General features: G+C 37.1%; 1 protein-coding gene across 5 annotated transcripts in view; it reads left to right on the top strand.

Annotated features, from left to right (window-relative positions):
• Nucleotides 1–20,019, top strand: part of LOC134226925 (sorting nexin-8-like) — a 78,439-nt gene that overhangs the window by 57,207 nt on the left and 1,213 nt on the right. For all 5 annotated transcript variants that reach the window (XM_062708042.1, XM_062708041.1, XM_062708045.1 and 2 more), the window contains 2 exons: nt 3,856–4,398; nt 4,494–4,611. In XM_062708042.1, the coding sequence (XP_062564026.1) occupies nt 3,856–4,398; nt 4,494–4,611 (661 nt within the window). The remainder of the gene's footprint in view (nt 1–3,855; nt 4,399–4,493; nt 4,612–20,019) is intronic.

Here is a 20,019-nt window from a genome sequence, read left to right as displayed (position 1 = left end):
TAAGTCATCATAGTGCATAGTGCATCAATTGTACGGTGGTTTCCATACCACTAACCAAGCCGTCCACAACCAGGACGTTTGGCAAGATGATTCACTTTTCGATTGTGTGCTGTTCAATAGATGGTCTCTATAGATGGTCATGTTCAATAGATGGCCACACTCTATCGCTTCATAGTTGTACTTTGTGTAGGACTGACCGATAAAGCCGAGAAATATATTATTCATCACAATCACGGTAGTAAAATCTGTTTCAATTATCTCTCAGGGTTTCATTAAATTGACGAAACGTAGGACTACGTCTGTTTTGCCTTTCTCGTACACTAAGTGTACGTAAAGGCTATAATATTGCTTCAAAAACAAAATTCTGATAGGAGGCCCGGAGGGCCGATTTTTATATACCGATCGACTCAGCTCGACGAATTGAGGTGATGTCTGTATGTGTGTATGTATGTATGTGTGTGTGTGTGTGTATGTGTGTATGTGTACAAATTTTGTAGACACACTTTTTGGAACTTAGCATTATCCGATTTACTCGCAACAAGTTGCATTCGACGAGGAATGCGGTCCCATTGTTTGCTATTGAAAATTGGCTCGATCGGACATTGCATTTCGGAATTATTGAAAAATCATTGTTTTTTCCCAAGGGTCCCCCCTTGGAAAAAAAATTCAAAACCGAAAAAAAATTTTTTTCCGAAAATAGTGGCAATACATTTTAACTAATGCAAAAACATGCAAAATGATCGAAAAAATGTGATCTATTCTCCTAAAGAGCTTTTTTGACCTTTCTAATGTGATTCTTTCGATATATTTTATAATACACGAGAAAGGCATCATCACTGCTAGGTGGATTAATCTGGGTTTTTTATATAAGGTACACTGGGGGAAGTGGAAAAAGGGGGTAAGTGTAAAAATCGACTTGAAAAATTGGAATTGTACATACTTTACAGTTTTTACCACATCATAACATTATGCAAGAATATACTTTGATGCTCACATTAATACTATGTTGAAATTTGTATAATACACACACTAACACGGTTAACGCTTGAACTGTAATTTTAGGTTTCGCGAAAAGTTGATTTTTGCATTCATAAAATCAACTTTTATTTGCACCAATTGTCCCTTTTTCCAGTGAATTTATATCACAGGTGACCATTATAATACAATTAAACTAATCCCATTCAATTGGTAGTGGTTTGTACCAAGAAAGCAAATAATTCAAAGATTTTACACTTACCCCAGGTATCAAACACTGCGGGGGAAGTGGATAATGTTCTAATTACGCAATTTTTTTTATTCCCTCCAGGGTTTATTTCTATAGCTGTGCATCTTAATATGTTCCTACTTTGTTATCATTATGATTCCATTGGTGATTGAACTCATATAAATGAGAAAATGCCTGATTAATCCACCTATCGGTATTGATGCCTTTTACATGTTTTACTTATGAAAAAAATGTATAAGAAAGTTGAAAATAGCACTTATAGGTAAACATATTGTATAATTCACATTAATTTTTATTCATAACAAGTTTCGCCGTTGAATGCAATTTTTTGCGAACAAATTGGTTAAGGACAAGTGCTTAAGAATAGCTGATAATTTTGTACGTGCTTTGCGCACACACATACATACAAATACGCACATACAGACATCATCTCAATTCGTTAAACCAAGTTGATTAGTTTATAACCCTGTAAGTCCCATTTTTCCTTTAAAAAGTTCATCTTTGGGACGAACATATAGACTTTACGTACACTAAGTGTTCGAGAAGGCAAAACCAGCCCTCCCCTAACTATTACGAGAATTCCTTGTAGATCCTCGTTAAGTTAATGAAATTAATCCACAAAAGATACTCAGAGCAATTATCGTATTGATGTTAGTTATATGTAACTACTCATCACTATTGCAGGTCCAGGTAACATGGGTTTTCCACTTACCCCATCCCACTAGGGTAAGTGGAAAAACAACTCCTAATTTTAAAATCTATTTCCATACATTTCAAGCGACCAAAATGGTACGAATTACCGCACAGTTGGTGCAAAATTGACTGTTTTTGATAGCCCATTTTGATTGAACGCATTTAAATCATTTAAACTGGTTTTACACTAATTCAAACATGCACTATCGATTTTTCCTTTTCCACTTCCCCCAGTGTACCTTATTGGGTTACACTTTAAGATTGCGAAAATCGGAGACCGTCACGAAAATATGATAGACTTTGAACGTTAATATCTCAGCCGTTTCTCGATGGATTTTCAATATTTTGGGCCATTCGATCAAGGAGGAGTCAACGCTTCATTCTATTGTTCTAAAAATACACATTTCCAAGTATTTCTTTTAAAAATTGGCAAGAAATAAACAACCAACCCGTGCATGCATTGCAAGCACAGACATCAAAATCAAGCAACTTGAGGGTTTGGATCTAATCCTCAGTTCTAACAAGATTTCACGGAGAGCGGACGCAGCGGAGTGGATACAGCAGCACGATGGCACTGGTAGCATTTTCAACGGAAAACCATCACATTGATGGTAGTCGTCGGTGTCGGTGGTCATCATTCAATCTCAACGAACCAGCATTTTATGTGAAGAAAGGATTCATAACAAAAATGTGGTCAGTTGCGCTTACGCGTGATGCAGTGGCGAGGCTAAAAATTTATTTGAAATGGTGGCGTTTTATTGAAAAGTTGAGTTTGGCTGCAGTTGATTATTGGAAAAGCACAATGGGGAAAGAAAATAGGATCTTCTCAGGTCCAGCTTGTTTTTTGGCCAGAAAGGGTTGATTGCAAAAATTGCTTGTTTTGGTGATATCGCCGTGATAGCTTGGTTTCTGTTAGTGATTTCAACAATTCGAACAAATTTATTGCCTCATCTCCCTCCGACGCGCCCTTGTGGTTCTGCTACACTACTTTAGATGAAATTTCCTACAGCAACTACCCACCGACGACCGTCGCTCAGACCAACAGACGCCAAGCGGTTATGTTTTGCACTATGACGAAAATTTCGTCTTGGGTCAAATGTATGTTGTTACTCCTTTCAACAAAATGAATTTTGAATCATTGGGTTCGATTCGGTAAGGAGGAAATTTTTCGTGATAGAAAAATTCTCCACTGGTCCTCTGGGTGTTATGTGTCCTGTCCGTTGTCTCATGCCAGGTGTTAAGTGTTCAGTCTGTACGACCTCTGGTCGAAGACCAGACAACAACCACCAGACCAGAGTCTGCTAGTTGTTGTAAAAGCAGGCAAGATTCGTCTCGCAAACCAACTCCAAACAAATTGACCAGGTAGAATACAAACACAAGCTTGCTAGATAATTCGCCAGCTGTTACTTTTACTTTTCCAGCTGTTAAACACATTCCACAGACCACAGTGCAATGCTTATATCATTGTACTCAGAAGTCTAGAAACTTTACCCTGAATATTAATGTACATACCTACAAAATAGTATAAAAAATCACATTATCTTGCTATTTGCTTTTTGCATCAGCGTTGCAGATGTGCAGATTAATAACACTACTAATAAACAGTATTCAATAATCGTTAAGATGTTACGTAAACATTAGTGAAACTCGAACAATTCAAATTATCGTTGATTCTAAAGATACTTACTTATTTTAATTTATGATAAAAATAACCTTCAATACATTGGCCTAAATTGCTTCAATTGTATATAAATATACGGCACCGTTCCGTGTTTAATGCAAATAAACATGAGAATGCAAAAATTTATAAGTGCTCTGTAATTACATCACTCTATGAGATAATGATCCGGTGCAACGTCAGATGCTCTGCCACAAAATCTCTAGATTTAGACTGCATGTTATCTGCACGCTAATCTGTGTTTTGCGCTCTTCCACAGAATGATTCCGGTGCTGCCTCCAAAGCAGCTGATACTAGACTCCCTACCCGAAGAGCGCCGCCACGGACTGCAGACGTGGCTCACAGTTGTCTCGATGCACCCCGTTCTCGGCTGCTCGCCGATCCTGATCGCATTCATGAGTGACAAAACAATGGACTACCAGTACCGGATGCGCGTCATGTACGAAAAGCAGCCAGAAGAATTCAGCCGGCTCCGCGAGGATGTCGAGTTGCCCTGGGAAGACCAAGAAAAGCTGATCGCCAGTCGGGATCGTTTGCGTAAAATCCTTTACTCCCTGCACAGACTGCGCAAAATTTTCGATGAGCAGGCATTCCGCACCGAGCAGCAAGCACGTGACATGGCTGAGGTGGACCTGATCCTGCAGAGCCTCGAAGTGCGGGACGTGTTTGCCGAGCGGACCTTCGACAATATATCCCAGAGTGCGCAGGCAGCGGCACGACAAACCGAACGTTACGTGCAGCTGCAGCGCAATGTCGTTAACGAGAGGATCCACGTGCTGATGGACCTTCTCGCCGCGCACAAGTAAGTAGCTATTTCGATTGGTAGCACGTCCGGCACGTACGGACGGACGACATTGGAATTGATGAATCGATTCACGGTTGATTTATACATTATAGCGATCTTTGTCAACGTGTGGAGAAAGGAATTTTCAGCGATCATCAGAAAGCTCTCTCGAAAATGCTCGGCGTCAGCCGTAATAGACTGAAGAATCACACCAGTGGGGGAAACGTGACGGTAGGTTCGGTTTTTGTTTTCAATAACTGGAAGCGTTTTATTAATGGTTTATCTTTGAAAATGCCTAACTTACTTGGGATTAATTTTTGCCGCTAATGAATAAGTATATTTTAATTTGGAATTTCTATCATATAACGTAAGCTTGAACTTATCCTAATTCCAGCTTTTGCCAAACTATAATCTACATGTATTGCATGTGATTTTCCTTTATATTAATTTCTACATATCTAACAAAATTTCATATAAGAAGTCGGTTCTATTTCGAAAAATACTCTCATTCATTCTTAATTTATCAAGCGTCCTGAAAGGCTCATTCACTCACTCATGGGAGTCCTGAGTACCTCTAGGGGTGCATAGGGGCAACGTTAAATATATCACTCCTGAGCGACTCACTTTAACCTTCACATCGGCTTCACCTTGTTGGATTCTTATCGACTTTCTTATTTTTTTTGTTGATGCATCGTCGCCACAGCCAAAGTACCGGTACTACAAGTGTCAAACCGATGTTGGTGATGGAATCAAACATGCACTAAAACATGATGCATAAATTATGGCCAATTGAAGCTTGTTGAAGCATAATTTGGCAAAATAATTAAAATGACTACAGCGCCACTAGCGTTCTAGTACTTATGCTTCTACTCCACAAGCCTTTGAGTCTGCCTCTGTTACGATGTCCGGCCGAATTACAGTCCAGCGCTTGCTTGCAGATTTCATCTTCGCACTTTCCTAATGAGTGACCACCTACCTACATCCAATTATACTTTAGAATTTCTGTTATCAGTTTTGGTATCAACAACCAAATCGAATTACTTAAAAGCTAAAATACATTATTGCTTCACTTCAGCCGCCATCACCCCGCTTGGGTCAGATAAAGTTTTGTTGTCTTTATTAAAGAGATTTTCAGTCCTAGGCTGCTTCATCTCTACATAAAGCTCCGTTAGGATGCTGCACGTATTATCGGAGTTCAGAGCTCCCTTGCTTCTAAGGGCGCCCACAGATTTTCGAGGTTTAGATGACCGAAAGTTTTTTTGTTTTCAAATGGAGTTAAAAAAGATATTTGTTGGCCAGGTACAGGGGATGATATGAAGCGCGACAATACATGATCTTCCGGCCAAATTCTGCCTGTCTATCCTATCCTGTATCCGATTTGGGATAACTTTGCACAGAACTTTAAGAATAATGCACATTAACAGATTTTTAGTCAGTCAGTCTGAAGTCAGATTTTAACTTTTTTGTAAAAGATGTTCAATTTTGATACACATAGTTAAGTTTGCCATTTAACGTGTTTTTTAGATATTGCGAAAAAAGATTCGGCTGCCAGTGGGACTTGAACCCACACTATCCCATTAAGTACACGGACGTATTACCAATTATACAACAGCTGCCCTTGCGAGAAAATTTCTCTTCATCTTGATTAATGACTTTAGAGGGAAGTGAGATTTTTCTCGCAAGGGCAGCTTGGGGTCTCCAATAGGTTTGAGAGCAAAGGCGTAGGATTGCCAATCCAGAGATGGCGAGTTCGATTCTCGGTCCAGTCTAGGATATTTTCGGTTGGAAATTTTTTCGACGCCCTGGACATAGTGTAACCACTAGGGTGTTCAAACCGGTAAAACCGGTATTACCGGCCAATTTTGAGTACCGAGAAAACCGGTATTAGAGACGGACAAATACCGGTATTTTCGGTATAACAAATTTTGCTTAGTTTTCACCTACATGTATCAGCTAAAGCTTCACCGCATAAATTATCACTTACAACAATAGAATGCGTGCATGAATAAACCTTTGCACAAGTAACTATAAATAGCATTGTCATTAATCATAATTATGTGTTGCATTAGCCATCCGTCAAATTGCCAATGACTTTTTTCTTCAATGAACATTTTTCTCATCGTTGAAAATTTCCCGCAATATATGAAATTGTGAAAAAGGTACGTGCCGTAATAGTTCTCTTCCGGAGATCACCTGTGAAAAATTATTTCCGCAAAAAATATCTCCGTTCTCAATTAGGAAAAGTATTTGTACTAGTGACTGATCTGATACTAAGACACGCTCTAATAGCATGTTATCCGTGCTCCAACGGTTCTGTCAGTGGAGGGTCCCGTAAAAAAAACTGATCGATTTGAAGCTTCGTTCCAAATTCAACTTGACGATTTTTTGGCGGTATGTGAAATAATTTAGGCACTCGAACCTGTTCAATCTGCTCTGGAACTGCTACGCCTCGAGTTCTGCACTCTATTTGGCGCTCAAATTTATGAGTGAGCAATTAACAAATCAAGCCATATAAATTGCCCCCCCTTTCAACTTATTCGATGCTCTCGACGAACGAATTCAAGAGAGACGTTCAGAATACGCCTTAAGGCAATCAATCAGAAACGAATTTTGGCATTCCCTTCAAGACATTCAGAGCTACATTGATTAAGCAAGCGGAAGAGATCTTGAAGCATCATTCCTAATGTGATCGTTGAAGCTGAGCAACGACCACACCTGATGATAGATACGAAGAAGATGCCTCTATGGATATTTTTTCTAATTCATTAGCTAAAGAACAACCCGTAATGAGTTACAGAAGAGCAAAACATATGTCTGGCCGGTGGCAACTTTATTGACGCCAAGATCTTTGCAATCAACCCGTAAATAATTCTCTTACTATGAATCTGAAGGGATGAAGGGCAAGTACTTAACTCAAATTTTCTACGCTCTGAACTATTCGTCCAACTTCGGTTGAACCAGAGTGGGTATTCTCAGCAGCTGGTAGCATTGCCAATAAAATCTGATGCGGTTTGGAAGATGAATCACTCATTATGTTATGTCTAATTAAGTTTCACTTTGCTCAGCTCAACAAGCAATGGTTTTAACAATTCAAGTTCGTTAATAAATATTGTGTTTCAACCAATTTCTGAATTTTTAACAAAACCGGTATTTTACCGGTATTACCGGTATTAATTCCACAAAATACCGAATACCGGTATTTGACAAAAATGACCAATACCGACCACCCTAGACTAACCACCGACGAAGTGTAACCATTGTACTGGCCACGCAAGATACATACTCATGCAATGGCGAGCATAGAAAAGTTTTCAATTTTTGGAGCTTTTAAATTCTTTCTTCCTTTTGTAATGCGTTCGGATATTCCTAAAATTTCGTCATAAAATTTCCTTTTTATTTATTACCAATCTAAGGCCGGAGTGGCCTGTGCTATTGCACATCTAATATGACATCAGCATTTAGTCGAATAGGATTTTTATTGCACAGTTCTGTTTTCTCATTGCGTCCGTCTCGTCGCATTAGAAATTTGGAGACAGTACTCGTCGATAGCAAATCCTTCCGCACGCGATGGCATATGAGCAAGTCAAACCACCTTCCTTTTGCCAGTGGAGATATCGACACGGTTGTTTCATAAGGGCCAATGTCGCAAACGTAAACAATGCCTTTTCCTGCAAATTCCTCGACAACTAGGATCGCTCCCAGCTAACAACTACTCGGAACTGGTGGCGCTCCGCGCCTTCTATCGAATGGAAGTGGAAAATACCGCCAGAAGTCTCTAATCTCCCTGAAATCAGCAGAAGAAGTCAATGTTTACGTTTGCGACTTTCGCCCTTTTGAAACAACAATGTCGATATATCAGCTTCCACACTGATATTCTTCCCTCCCCCTTCATACGGGAGCTTGGCAGAAGCTATAAAAACATTCTTCATGCCTGCCGTATGCTAACGGAACTATCAATTCTATACTTTCGCCTCTAATGCTATCATGAACATGTACGTCCAAGTTTGGAAGATGATATTAGCATTTCCATATCATTCTAATTTTATTTGCTGATTATCTAATACATGCATTCATCTCTTAGACTAGGTGTTCCGTGTTTTCTTAACACTATCATCCTTATTTGCTATGTTACATTTTTAGTTATATATATATTATATTATATTATATAATATATAATAGACCTGTTTGTCTGTCCGGTGACTAGCCAACCAGACGCAGCACGCGGGGAAATTCTCACAAAAAATAAAATATTTGACACTTCAATTCTTTTTTACTATCAGATGCAGAAAACAAAACCAGTGACAACCTTAGACAACCAGACACAGCATTTGATGAAAAAAATCACAGACAACAGACGTTGAAAATTTTGATTGAAAAAAAAAACACTTGCCACGGGCGCTACTGCGTCCACAAATAAACTAGTTAAATATAATACATTTCAATTGCCTCTGGCAGTTATGATTTTTCCTCTGGTTGAATTCAACCATATAAAAAATACCATTTTTTTAACCTCAACTAAACTTGACCTTATTTATACTAAAAGTACCAGGAGCTAATCATTGCAATAGAAGGTTGCAACGATTTTTGTCTAAAATTTGAAATTATTTTGTTGGACATTTGATGGAATGTCTCAATATTACAAATTCTATGAAGTTCATTGGTACTATACCACGGAGGCAACTTCAGAATCATTTTCAAATTTGTTCTTAAGACAAAGTTTTGATTTTCTGTTTATAAAGCCGATACAAATATTTAAAATCAATTTTGTCTCCCCCCTCGGATTTTTTTTTGCCAAAAAATAATATTTTGAGTTGACAACAAAATAAAATTCGGATAATTTTAAAGATTTTCAAAACATTTCAGGAGTTTATTTTTTATTTTTTTCATTTTAATATTATTTTTTTATTATCCCCCCCCCCCACCTTGACCTTCCGGAGACAAGTAGGACAAAAAGTAAATTAAATATTTGTAACGGCCTAAGTGGATATAGACATTTAATATATTTGTTTCATTTGGCTTGAATGCCTTCAAAGTGACTTTTAAATATTTATTTTTGATCTAGCAGAAGTCCTAAATATTTAGCTTCGCTAGACCAAATTATTGGAACCCTATTCATAGTGAGGGGCCGTCCAGAAACCACGTGGTCATATATGGGGGGAGGGGGGGGTTTGGAAAATGACCACGATAAGCCATATGGGGGGAGGGGGGGTGTTGATGTCCAACCACGTGGTTTTTTTTACACGAAAAACTTTTGGTGAATAACAATAGCGGTGTAAAAAATACAAATCATTAAAATTTAATGATTTAATTATTAAACGCAAAACGCATCTTAGGGCCGATGCCCACGTAGCGTCTTTTCAACTCAGCGTTAAAAAGACGCAGGTGTGCATCGAGAAAAACCGGTAACGCAGCGTCGGTCGTAACGCCGATGCATATCTGCGCTATTTGACCATCTTAGCCTTAGATCCGTTTTCCATAAAAAAAATAAACGAAAAAACTGGTTGCGATTCAGTTTCAATTTCCACAACAAAAATTTGGAAAGGAAAAATGGGAATATATAAAAAAAATTCCGCCGCGCCACGCCACCGCCGCAGATGGTTTTTGGCATCACGCCGTCGACACTTTTGCATCAGCGGACTGCAGCTACAAATTTGAAAAATATTCATGTTTTTACAATAATCCAAGAAAAAAACTTCAAAAGAATTTCTTGTGGATATTCAGGAAAAATCCAGTAAAGAATTTTGCTCTAAAAACTTTGACATTACTTCATATAATCCTGATAAAGTGCTGGCATTCAGAATGATTTTTGAACAATTCTCTCTGAACAATTTTGCTTGGAAATTTTGCTACAAATTGTTAATGAAAAAAAAACCAAACATCTCCAGAGTAAATTACGAAAAAAATTCCTTAAAACTCCAAAAAAAATTCCATGTGAATTCTGTCTGAAAATTCAAAACAGTCCCGTGGGAAATACATATAATTTTCTGTGGAAAAAAAAATGTTCAAATTTTCATATATTTTTTTTACATTCTAATGAAATTTTCTACGACAAGTTCTTTCGAATCTTCACCAGAAATTCTTCTTTATTTCCAAAAGAAGTTTTTTGAACATTTTAAGGAGTGCACTTCAAAATGTTCAGTCTCCAGTTAGCTTTGCGAGCAAAGGCGTAGGTTGCCAACCCGGAGATGACGAGTTCGATTCTCGTTCCTGTCTAGGATGTGTTCGGATGGGAAACATTCTTGACATCCTAGGTATAGTGTATCCATCGTACTAGCTACACAAGATATATAATCGTGCAATGGCTGGCATATAAAAGCTTTCAATTTATACCAAAGGAAATGCTAATAGAATATACTAAGTTGAAAAGCAGACCAACTTCCAGTTGGAATATGGAGCCATAGAAGAAGAAGAAGACTTCTAAATTTTTCAATAAAAACTCTTCTGAATTTCCGAAAGATATTAAACAGCCAATGCTACATGAAACACTTTGATATTTCCGTTGATTTTTTGTTTTTGGATTTTTTTTTTCAAATTTGGCATTTTGAAATGAAATTTTTTCGGAATACTTTTTTACGCTCTTTGTGAATTCTATCACATTTTTAAAAATTATCCAAGTATTTTTTTTTTCGAGGCATTATTTAGAATTTCCACGGAAGAGTCTATGGATTATCTTCAAAAAATTCTTTGGATTTTCAAAAAATAAATCTTTAGAATTCTCGAGATTCTTGTTTTTTTTAATTTGTACCATAAATTCTTCCAAAATTTCATTCTTCTTCGGGAAGTCATTTTGATTTCTTTGTAGGTTCAGCTAAACATTGCTTTAAATCTTTACCATGCAAAGATGCACAGGAAATGATTTAGAAATTTTAAGGAATTTTCACATCAGAAAATCTTTAAAATTTTGATTAAATTTTTTAAGGAATTCCTTCAAAAGTACAATTTTTTCGTTATTTTCACTTGTAAAACCATCGGAATTGCCTCGGGAAATTCATTATTGGTGTTTCAGATGAACTTTTTTCGATTTTCTACTGGAAAATCTTAGGAATTTCCATCGGAAATATTATATTCCGAATAATTTGTTTTGGAAATTTAAAAAAACTGCTGAAAATGCCTAAGAATTTCTTTTGGAAAACGAAAAAAAAATCCATTGGAAATTTAGAAGAATTTCCTTTGAAGATTCATTAAAGTTGCCCAGGATTTTGAAAAAAAAAATCTTTAAAGATTCTGTAAAAAAAAGTAAGCTGGATTTTTTTTTCTAATTTAAACTGAAACCTGTTAATACTTGTTAATATTGAAATGTAAACCAATTTGATGATTCTGAAAGCAAAACTGGAATTTCTACAGGAATGCTACTCAAAAGACACAACAGTAGGAGGTTTATTTGCATCTCTAAGATTACATATTAACTTTGTGATTCTCTGATAAACTTTTTGTTGTAAGAAGTCAGTTCAGATGCTTCGCTGAGGTTAATATATCTTAAGAATTTCCAGTACCTCCAGAGCTACGGAAGGTCCCAAATACTCTTAGGAATCTATAGGGATATTCAGTGATGAACTTTATAATTATTTAAAAAAAAATCACTGATAAAAAATTTTAAAAAAAAATATTAATAAGGTACAGTGGGGTAAGTGAAAAAAACGCAAGTATTTCACTGATGAACTACAGAATTATTCAATTTAATTTCACAATCATACAAGGCCATTCAAATCAATGCGTTAAATAAGTGAAACATGAAATAATGAACCATTTCAACATGCGAGAGTAAAAGTTTATTAACCTTTCAAGTTTATCTTTTGCACAAGTTGTTTTGCGTCTCAATAAATACAAATATACAAATATTCAATTAGTGCATTGATAGGTTGGTTTTCTTTGTAGTTTTGAATTCCAGCCACAAAAATATTGATATGAACATCAAAAAATTTGAAAAAAATATTTTATTGCTTCGCCTGTTTTTTACCATGGGTGGGGCAAGTGAAAATTTTCCGACACTGAATGCATTTCTCTATTTTTTCAAACACAAATAATTTCTATTAAGCGTATATAAACAAATGATACCAATTCGAACTCATTCGAAGGCTTTTGATAATTACAGTGATACGTGGTAATACTAAATCAGGAACCCAAAGTGCCAAGCGTGTCAGTGTTTTAAATAATCTATTTTTGATAAACAATTCGTGAAAAATGTTATTTATATAGCCTAAATACAAGAATTTCTACTATTGCAAATCTATCAACAATTATGACTTATTTAGTTGAAATTTATAAAATTTATTTAATTGGTAATGTAGACTCTTCTACACAAATCATAAGTGGATTGTTAATGAAACACAATATGATTCCAGGTTTGATGATTTTTTCAAAGATAATTTCTCTGCATTATCGCCAAGGTTCATTATCTTACTATAAACCTGAAATAAAGTAATGTTAGACACAAATGGAGATAAGATATTAGATCTCAAAAAAATCAAGTAAAGAAAACATAAAAACATAAAAATCATTTAATGGAGGCACTCTAGTGCCCTTTGACTTTCATGAAGGGTCAAAAAGCATCACAACAGATCACAGTTATGCTCTATTCAGTATAATTATCATTTGCATGAAATATATGAACAGAAAATGTGTTCTTATATTGAAAAATCCTCTGTAAAATTATTTTTCACTTACCCACATGTGGGGCAAGTGAAAAATTGAAACCGATTTTTTTGTTTTCCAAATATTTTGTATCCTAAAAGTATTTTTCAAAGATCTTTTTCGCAGGCATATAAAGATTGGACAGATGATTCGTTATGTCCTAAATATGATCAATTTCAATATTATATTCAACTTTTATGACTTGATGAACATGAAATATACGATTTCCTTTACCCACTTGCCCCACTGTACCTTATAGGGATATTTTGGAAAATTTCTAAACCATTACAATTTTTTCTCGAAATTTTTATAACATATTTTTTGTATCCTCCTGATGCATCGAAGGTGTACGAGTTCTAGATATCCTAATACCCGATACACATTACAACATGATAACATCATCAAAATGTTCGAATTCATGAAAATTTAAAATTTCCATGCTGGGCTCAGTTTGATTTTAAATCAGTTGAAATTGTCCATCTTCAAAATTGATCGGTTTAACCATATGTTTTAGTTACATAAGGTTTTTTTTTTAAATTTTTGTACTTGAGAAAAAACCACGTGGTCATAGGGGGGGGGAGGGGGGGTCTGCCAAATGACCACGATAAGCCACATGGGGGGAGGGGGGGTTGAAAATCTTCAAAAATATGACCACGTGGTTTCTGGATGGCCCCTGACAATATGTCTGCTAGAAGGTTTCAAATAAGAAGCTCTCGACTTATATGGGAAAATTATAAGCTGAGTTTTGGAAGCATTCGGGGTAATTTTCCATTTTCGCAAATGAGTGGAGAAAATATCCAAACTTTTTTGCAATTCACTACAAATGACGCGAAGGCTTCGGCCTTTGGCTGAGAGGCCCGTGTCATCTGCAAACAGAGATTTTCGACACCCTGGTTGGAAATCAGGTAAGTCAGAAGTAAAAATATTATACAATATGGGCAATTTACCCGCTCACATTTAGAATTCTTATAGTTTACCTGCAGTGAGCGATCTGATCAATAATTTTGGATCAGTTTAATAATGTACAGAAGAAAATTAAAATTCATCAATTTTATAATCATACCTTCATGCCAAACACTGGCAAATGCTTTCTCTATATCAAGAAGAGCAACTCCAGTCGAATATCCTTCAGATTTTTTGAGCCGAATTAAGTTCGTAACTTATTGAAGAAAGCAAACTGATTGGGCGATAACTAGAAGCCTTAGCTGGATTTTTGTCCGGCTTCAAAATTGGAATAACTTTAGCATTTTTCCATTTATCTGGAAAGTATGCCCCGGTGTTGAACTTAATCTGTAGATTAAAAAACCCAGATTAATCCACCTAGCGGTGATGGCGCCTTTCTCGTTCGTTCAAAAGGTTTGGAAAAATCTTAAATAACACCAATATGTGGATTGGTCTTATTTTTCATATTTGTTTATATGCATAAAAAAATTCTCGCCAAACGCAATTTGTTGCAAACAAATCGGATGAGCATAAAAGCAAAAAATGGCATTTTATTTAGTAGTTTTAAAATGAGTATTTTCGCCATAACTTTTGACCCAATTGTACGATCCGGCCATGTTTCTATAGGAAACAATGGGACAAGATTCTGCGTCGAATGCAATCTGTTGCGAGCGACCTGAGAAGCACACATATTGCACATCAATCACAGTAACTTATATATGACCAGATTCAGTCACAATATGGTTACTACAACCAGATTTGTTGAAATTGTGTTGCTTGGGGAATAGATGAAGTATAAGTGCTAAGAAAGTGAGCTAGACTTTTTTGAACTCTTTTTCACAATAAATAGTAATTTGACCATAACATCTAAGCCCATAGTCCGATCTGGCTAATTTTCAATAAGAAAATATGAGACATTCTGCGTCGAATGCAAATGCGAGCAAATCGGTTGAGAAAAAGTGCCTGAAAAATGAGTGACATTTTTTACGCGATTTGTTCGTATGAATTTGTATTTTGGCCATAACTTTCGATCCCATAGTTCTGGCCAATTTCAAATAGGCAACAATGGGACAGGATTCTGCGTCGAATGCAATTTGTTGCGAGCAAATCGGTTGAGGCTAAGTGCCCGAAAAATGAGTTACATTTTTTACGCGATTTTTTCGTATGAATTTGTATTTTGGCCATAACTTTCGATCCCATAGTTCGATCTGGCCAATTTCAAATAGGAAACAATGGGACAGGATTCTGCGTCGAATGCAACTTGTTGTGAGCAAATCGGTTGAGGATAAGTGCCCGGAAAATGAGTGACATTTTTCACGCGATTTTTTCGTATGAATTTGTATTTTGGCCATAACTTTTGATCCCATAGTTTGATCTGGCCAATTTCAAATAGGAAACAATGGGACAGGATTCTGCGTCGAATGCAACTTGTTGCGAGCAAATCGATTGAGGATAAGTGCCCGGAAAATGAGTGACATTTTTTACGCGATTTTTTCGTATGAATTTGTATTTTGGCCATAACTTTTGATCCCATAGTTTGATCTGGCCAATTTCAAATAGGAAACAATGGGAGGATTCTGCGTCGAATGCAACTTGTTGCGAGCAAATCGGTTGAGGATAAGTGCCCGAAAAATGAGTGACATTTTTTACGCGATTTTTTCGTATGAATTTGTATTTTGGCCATAACTTCTGATCCCATGGTCCGATCTGACCAATTTCAAATAGGAAGCAACGGGACAGGATTCTACGTCGAATGCAACTTGTTGTGAGCAAATCGATTAAGGATAAGTGCCCGGAAAATGAGTGACATTTTTTACGCGATTTGTTCGTATGAATTTGTATTTTGGCCATAACTTTCGATCCCATAGTTCTGGCCAATTTCAAATAGGCAACAATGGGACAGGATTCTGCGTCGAATGCAATTTGTTGCGAGCAAATCGGTTGAGGCTAAGTGCCCGAAAGAGGAGTTACATTTTTTACGCGATTTTTTCGTATGAATTTGTATTTTGGCCATAACTTTCGATCCCATAGTTCGATCTGGCCAATTTCAAATAGGAAACAATGGGACAGGATTCTGCGTCGAATGCAACTTGTTGCGAGCAAATCGGTTGAGAATAAGTGCCCGAAAAATGAGTGAAATTTTTTAGGCGATTTTTTCGTATGAATTAGTATTTTGGCCATAACTTTTGATCCCATAGTTTGATCTGGCCAATTTTAAATAGGAAACAATGGGACAGGATCCTGCGTCGAATGCAACTTGTTGCGAGCAAATCGGTTGAGGATAAGTGCCCGTAAAATGAGTGATATTTTTTACGCGATTTTTTCGTATGAATTTGTATTTTGGCCATAACTTCTGATCCCATAGTTCGATCTGGCCAATTTCAAATAGGAAACAATTGGACAGGATTCTGCGTCAAATGCAATTTGTTGCGAGCAAATCGGTTGAGGATAAGTGCCCGAAAAATGAGTGACATTTTTTCGCGATCTTTTCGCATGAATTTGTATTTTGGCCATAACTTCTGTTCCTAGAGCTCGATCTGACCAATTTCAAATAGGAAGCAACGGGAAAGGATTCTGCGTCGAATGCAACTTGTTGCGAGCAAATCGGTTGAGGATAAGTGCCAAAATGAGTGATATGGCCGATATGGCCAATTTTCAATACGCGATTTTTTCGTATGAATTTGTATTTTGGCCATAACTTCTGATCCCTTAGTTCGATCTGGCCAATTTCAAATAGGAAACAATTGGACAGGATTCTGCGTCAAATGCAATTTGTTGCGAGCAAATCGGTTGAGGATAAGTGCCCGAAAAATGAGTGACATTTTTTACGCGATTTTTTCGTATGAATTTGTATTTTGGCCATAACTTCTGATCCCATAGTTCGATCTGGCCAATTTCAAATAGGAAAAAACGGGACAGGATTCTGCGTCGAATGCAACTTGTTGTGAGCAAATCGATTGAGGATAAGTGCCCGGAAAATGAGTGACATTTTTTACGCGATTTTTTCGTATGAATTTGTATTTTGGCCATAACTTTTGATCCCATAGTTTGATCTGGCCAATTTCAAATAGGAAACAATGGAGAGGATTCTGCGTCGAATGCAACTTGTTGCGAGCAAATCAGTTGAGGATAAGTGCCCGAAAATGAGTGACATTTTTGAGTAGTTTTGCGCACACACACACACATACACACACACACATACACACACACACACACACACACACACACACACACAGACATCACCTCGATTCGTCGAACTGAGTCGATTGGTATATAACACTATGGGTCTCCGGGCCTTCTATAAAAAGTTTGTTTTTGGAGCGATCATATAGCCTTTACCGTATACTTAGTATACGAGAAAGGCAAAACATTGAAAGTATGCCAATTGAAAATATTTGTTAGTTAAAAAGGATAAAGAGCTCTCTGGAAGTTTTTTGATAAGTATGTAGAAAATACCATCATCACCCGGGGCTTTCATATTTTTAAATTTTCTAGTAATAGATCTCACTTCATCCAACGTAGTTCCCAACGAAGGGTCGAAAACATTCTCTTGATTGAGAATTGACCTGGAATTGGCTTTTGAGTTTTTTTTAAGAATTTTCGTTAATTTCCAAAAGGGTTCCGAACTGGGATCCAACTTCGAGACATTATTCTCAAAGTTGGTATTTCTCAGAATAGCGAAACGTTTTTGCTTAACTTCATTTTGCAAATCTCGCCAAATGACTTTCAACGCTGGATCGCGAGTTCTGGTATTGCCTTCGCCTCACATTTTTAAGATGGATCAGTAGCTGAAGAGGGCCCTCCTTAGCCGTGTGGTAAGACGCGCGGCTACAAAGCAAGACCATGCTGAGGGTGGCTGGGTTCGATTCCCGCACGGGTACAAATCCATTCCCGAAAATGATAAATATGACTCATGATTTCATGAATCTAGTGCGTTTTCATGTTATGAAAATACACCATGATTTTGAATCATGATTTCATGATTTGTTTTATGATCTGTTTACCCATAACGCTTTGATGCGTTACGATTTGTAGTACCAACGACAAATCATAACGACGACTCATGAAATCATGAGTCATTCAACCTGAAATCATGAATTGAACTCATGAAAATGGGAGCTCTATTCTGGAAATCATGAGTCAGTCGATCCGAAACCATGAGTCGAATTCATGAAAATGGGAGCTCTTTTCATGATTGAGAACTCTACTTGTATAGCTTTTGTTTCTAGTTCCAGATGAAAATCGAAAAAAGTCTATAATTAAAATCGTTGCGCAACTAGTGCACATGTTTTGAAAGCTCAATGGATGTGTTGTATATCAGATTTACAATGCCACGAGATAAATAAGTGAAATGTGAAATGTAAAACCTTAAAAATAATATTATACTTGCAAACTCCTGGCCATTTGATGTGGTGGTCAAGATGTTGAAGCATTACATTGAATAGGAAAATTACATAGTTTACTTACCAATGCATTTTTTTTTAATATAATCTTCTTTCAATGACGAAACTTTCCAACCAAGGATGTTCATGGTCTGATGTCCTAAAGGATGCATTTCCGAAGATAGGTTTGTTTGACCAAAACTTCTTGCGACTTGAGAAATGCAGATGCCTCCATCCAACTACAGCAATGCAACTATAAATACTTGCGTGAGATTTTCTTCTATGCTTAAATTCACATTAGGAACTTAATTATTTCAATACAATTGACCAAGGAGTTTATTACTCACAGAACAGTTTGAAAAATAAATCGAAGAGAAAGACTAAACGTAATGGGCCGCGGAAACCCATAAACGCGATTTGACAGATACGGCCGTACGGGTAACGCTTATTTCAATCATGAATTACGATCATGGTTTCAGTTGTTATGACTCATGATTCAAGTAAAGGTGCTCATGAAATCATGAGTCATAATCATGATTTCATAAAATAAGTTGGTTCATGAATTCATGATTTGAAAATCATGAAAACGGTAACCGATTTGTTTCCGTGCGGTGCCGGTCTAGGCAATTTTCGGATTGGAAATTGTCTCGACTTCCCTGGGCATAAAAGTATCATCGTGTTAGCCTCATGATATACGAATGCAAAAATGGTAACCTGGCTTAGAAACCTCGCAGTTAATAACTATGGAAGTGCTTAATGAACACTAAGCTGCGAGGCGGCTCTGTCCCAGTGTGGGGACGTAATGCCAATAAGAAGAAGAAGAAGAAGAAGAAGTAGCTGAAGATCGTCGTCAATAATAATGGATTTAGGAATTGCAATGCCTCTGGCTTCGACAATTAAATTTGTCAAAGATACGAGAGCATTATCAATATCACTTTTGGTATCGGGAGGAATATCAACATCAAAATTCCTATCGATATACGTTTTATATAAATCCCAATCAGCTCTATGATAAATAAAAGTAGAGCTGATTGGATTGTTAATGGTTTCCTGTGAAATTTCAAACGTCACAGGAAGGTGATCAGAGTCAAAGTCAGCATGAGTTACCAATTGGCCACACAGCTGACTTGAATCCGTTAAAACTAAATCAATTGATAAGAAAATTATTTTGAGCTTTTTAGTGGAATGTTTTCACCTGTCATAAGACGAGTTTATACAATCCCATTGAATTCCACCACTTAATTGTATCTTGACAGATACGTATTTCGACCTCAACAGTAAGGCCGTCTTCAGTGTCTCGTACTTGACTTGAGTCGAGTCAAGTACGAGACACTGAAGACGGCCTTACTGTTGAGGTCGAAATATGTTTCCGTCGGATCGTTGTCGAGAACCATTTTCACCGGATTACTGTCCGACATTCTAGCTATATGCCCGCCCCACCGCAGTCGTCTAATTTTCGCGGTGTGAACGATGGATGATTAGGCCAACAGCTGATGCAACTTGTGGTTCATTCGCCTCCTCCACGTAGCGTCCGCCATCTGCACCCCACCATAGATGGTACGCAGGACTTCGAAAACTCCAAATGCGCGTTGGTCCTCCACGAGCATCGTTCAGGTCTCGTGTCCGTAGAGGACTACCGGTAGTCCGATACATGCAGCTGTCAAATTCCATCTTATCCTAGGTA

Source organism: Armigeres subalbatus, chromosome 3 (assembly GCF_024139115.2).
Source record: "Armigeres subalbatus isolate Guangzhou_Male chromosome 3, GZ_Asu_2, whole genome shotgun sequence".
NCBI lineage: Eukaryota > Metazoa > Arthropoda > Insecta > Diptera > Culicidae > Armigeres > Armigeres subalbatus.
This window is presented reverse-complemented; position numbering and strand designations above follow the sequence as displayed.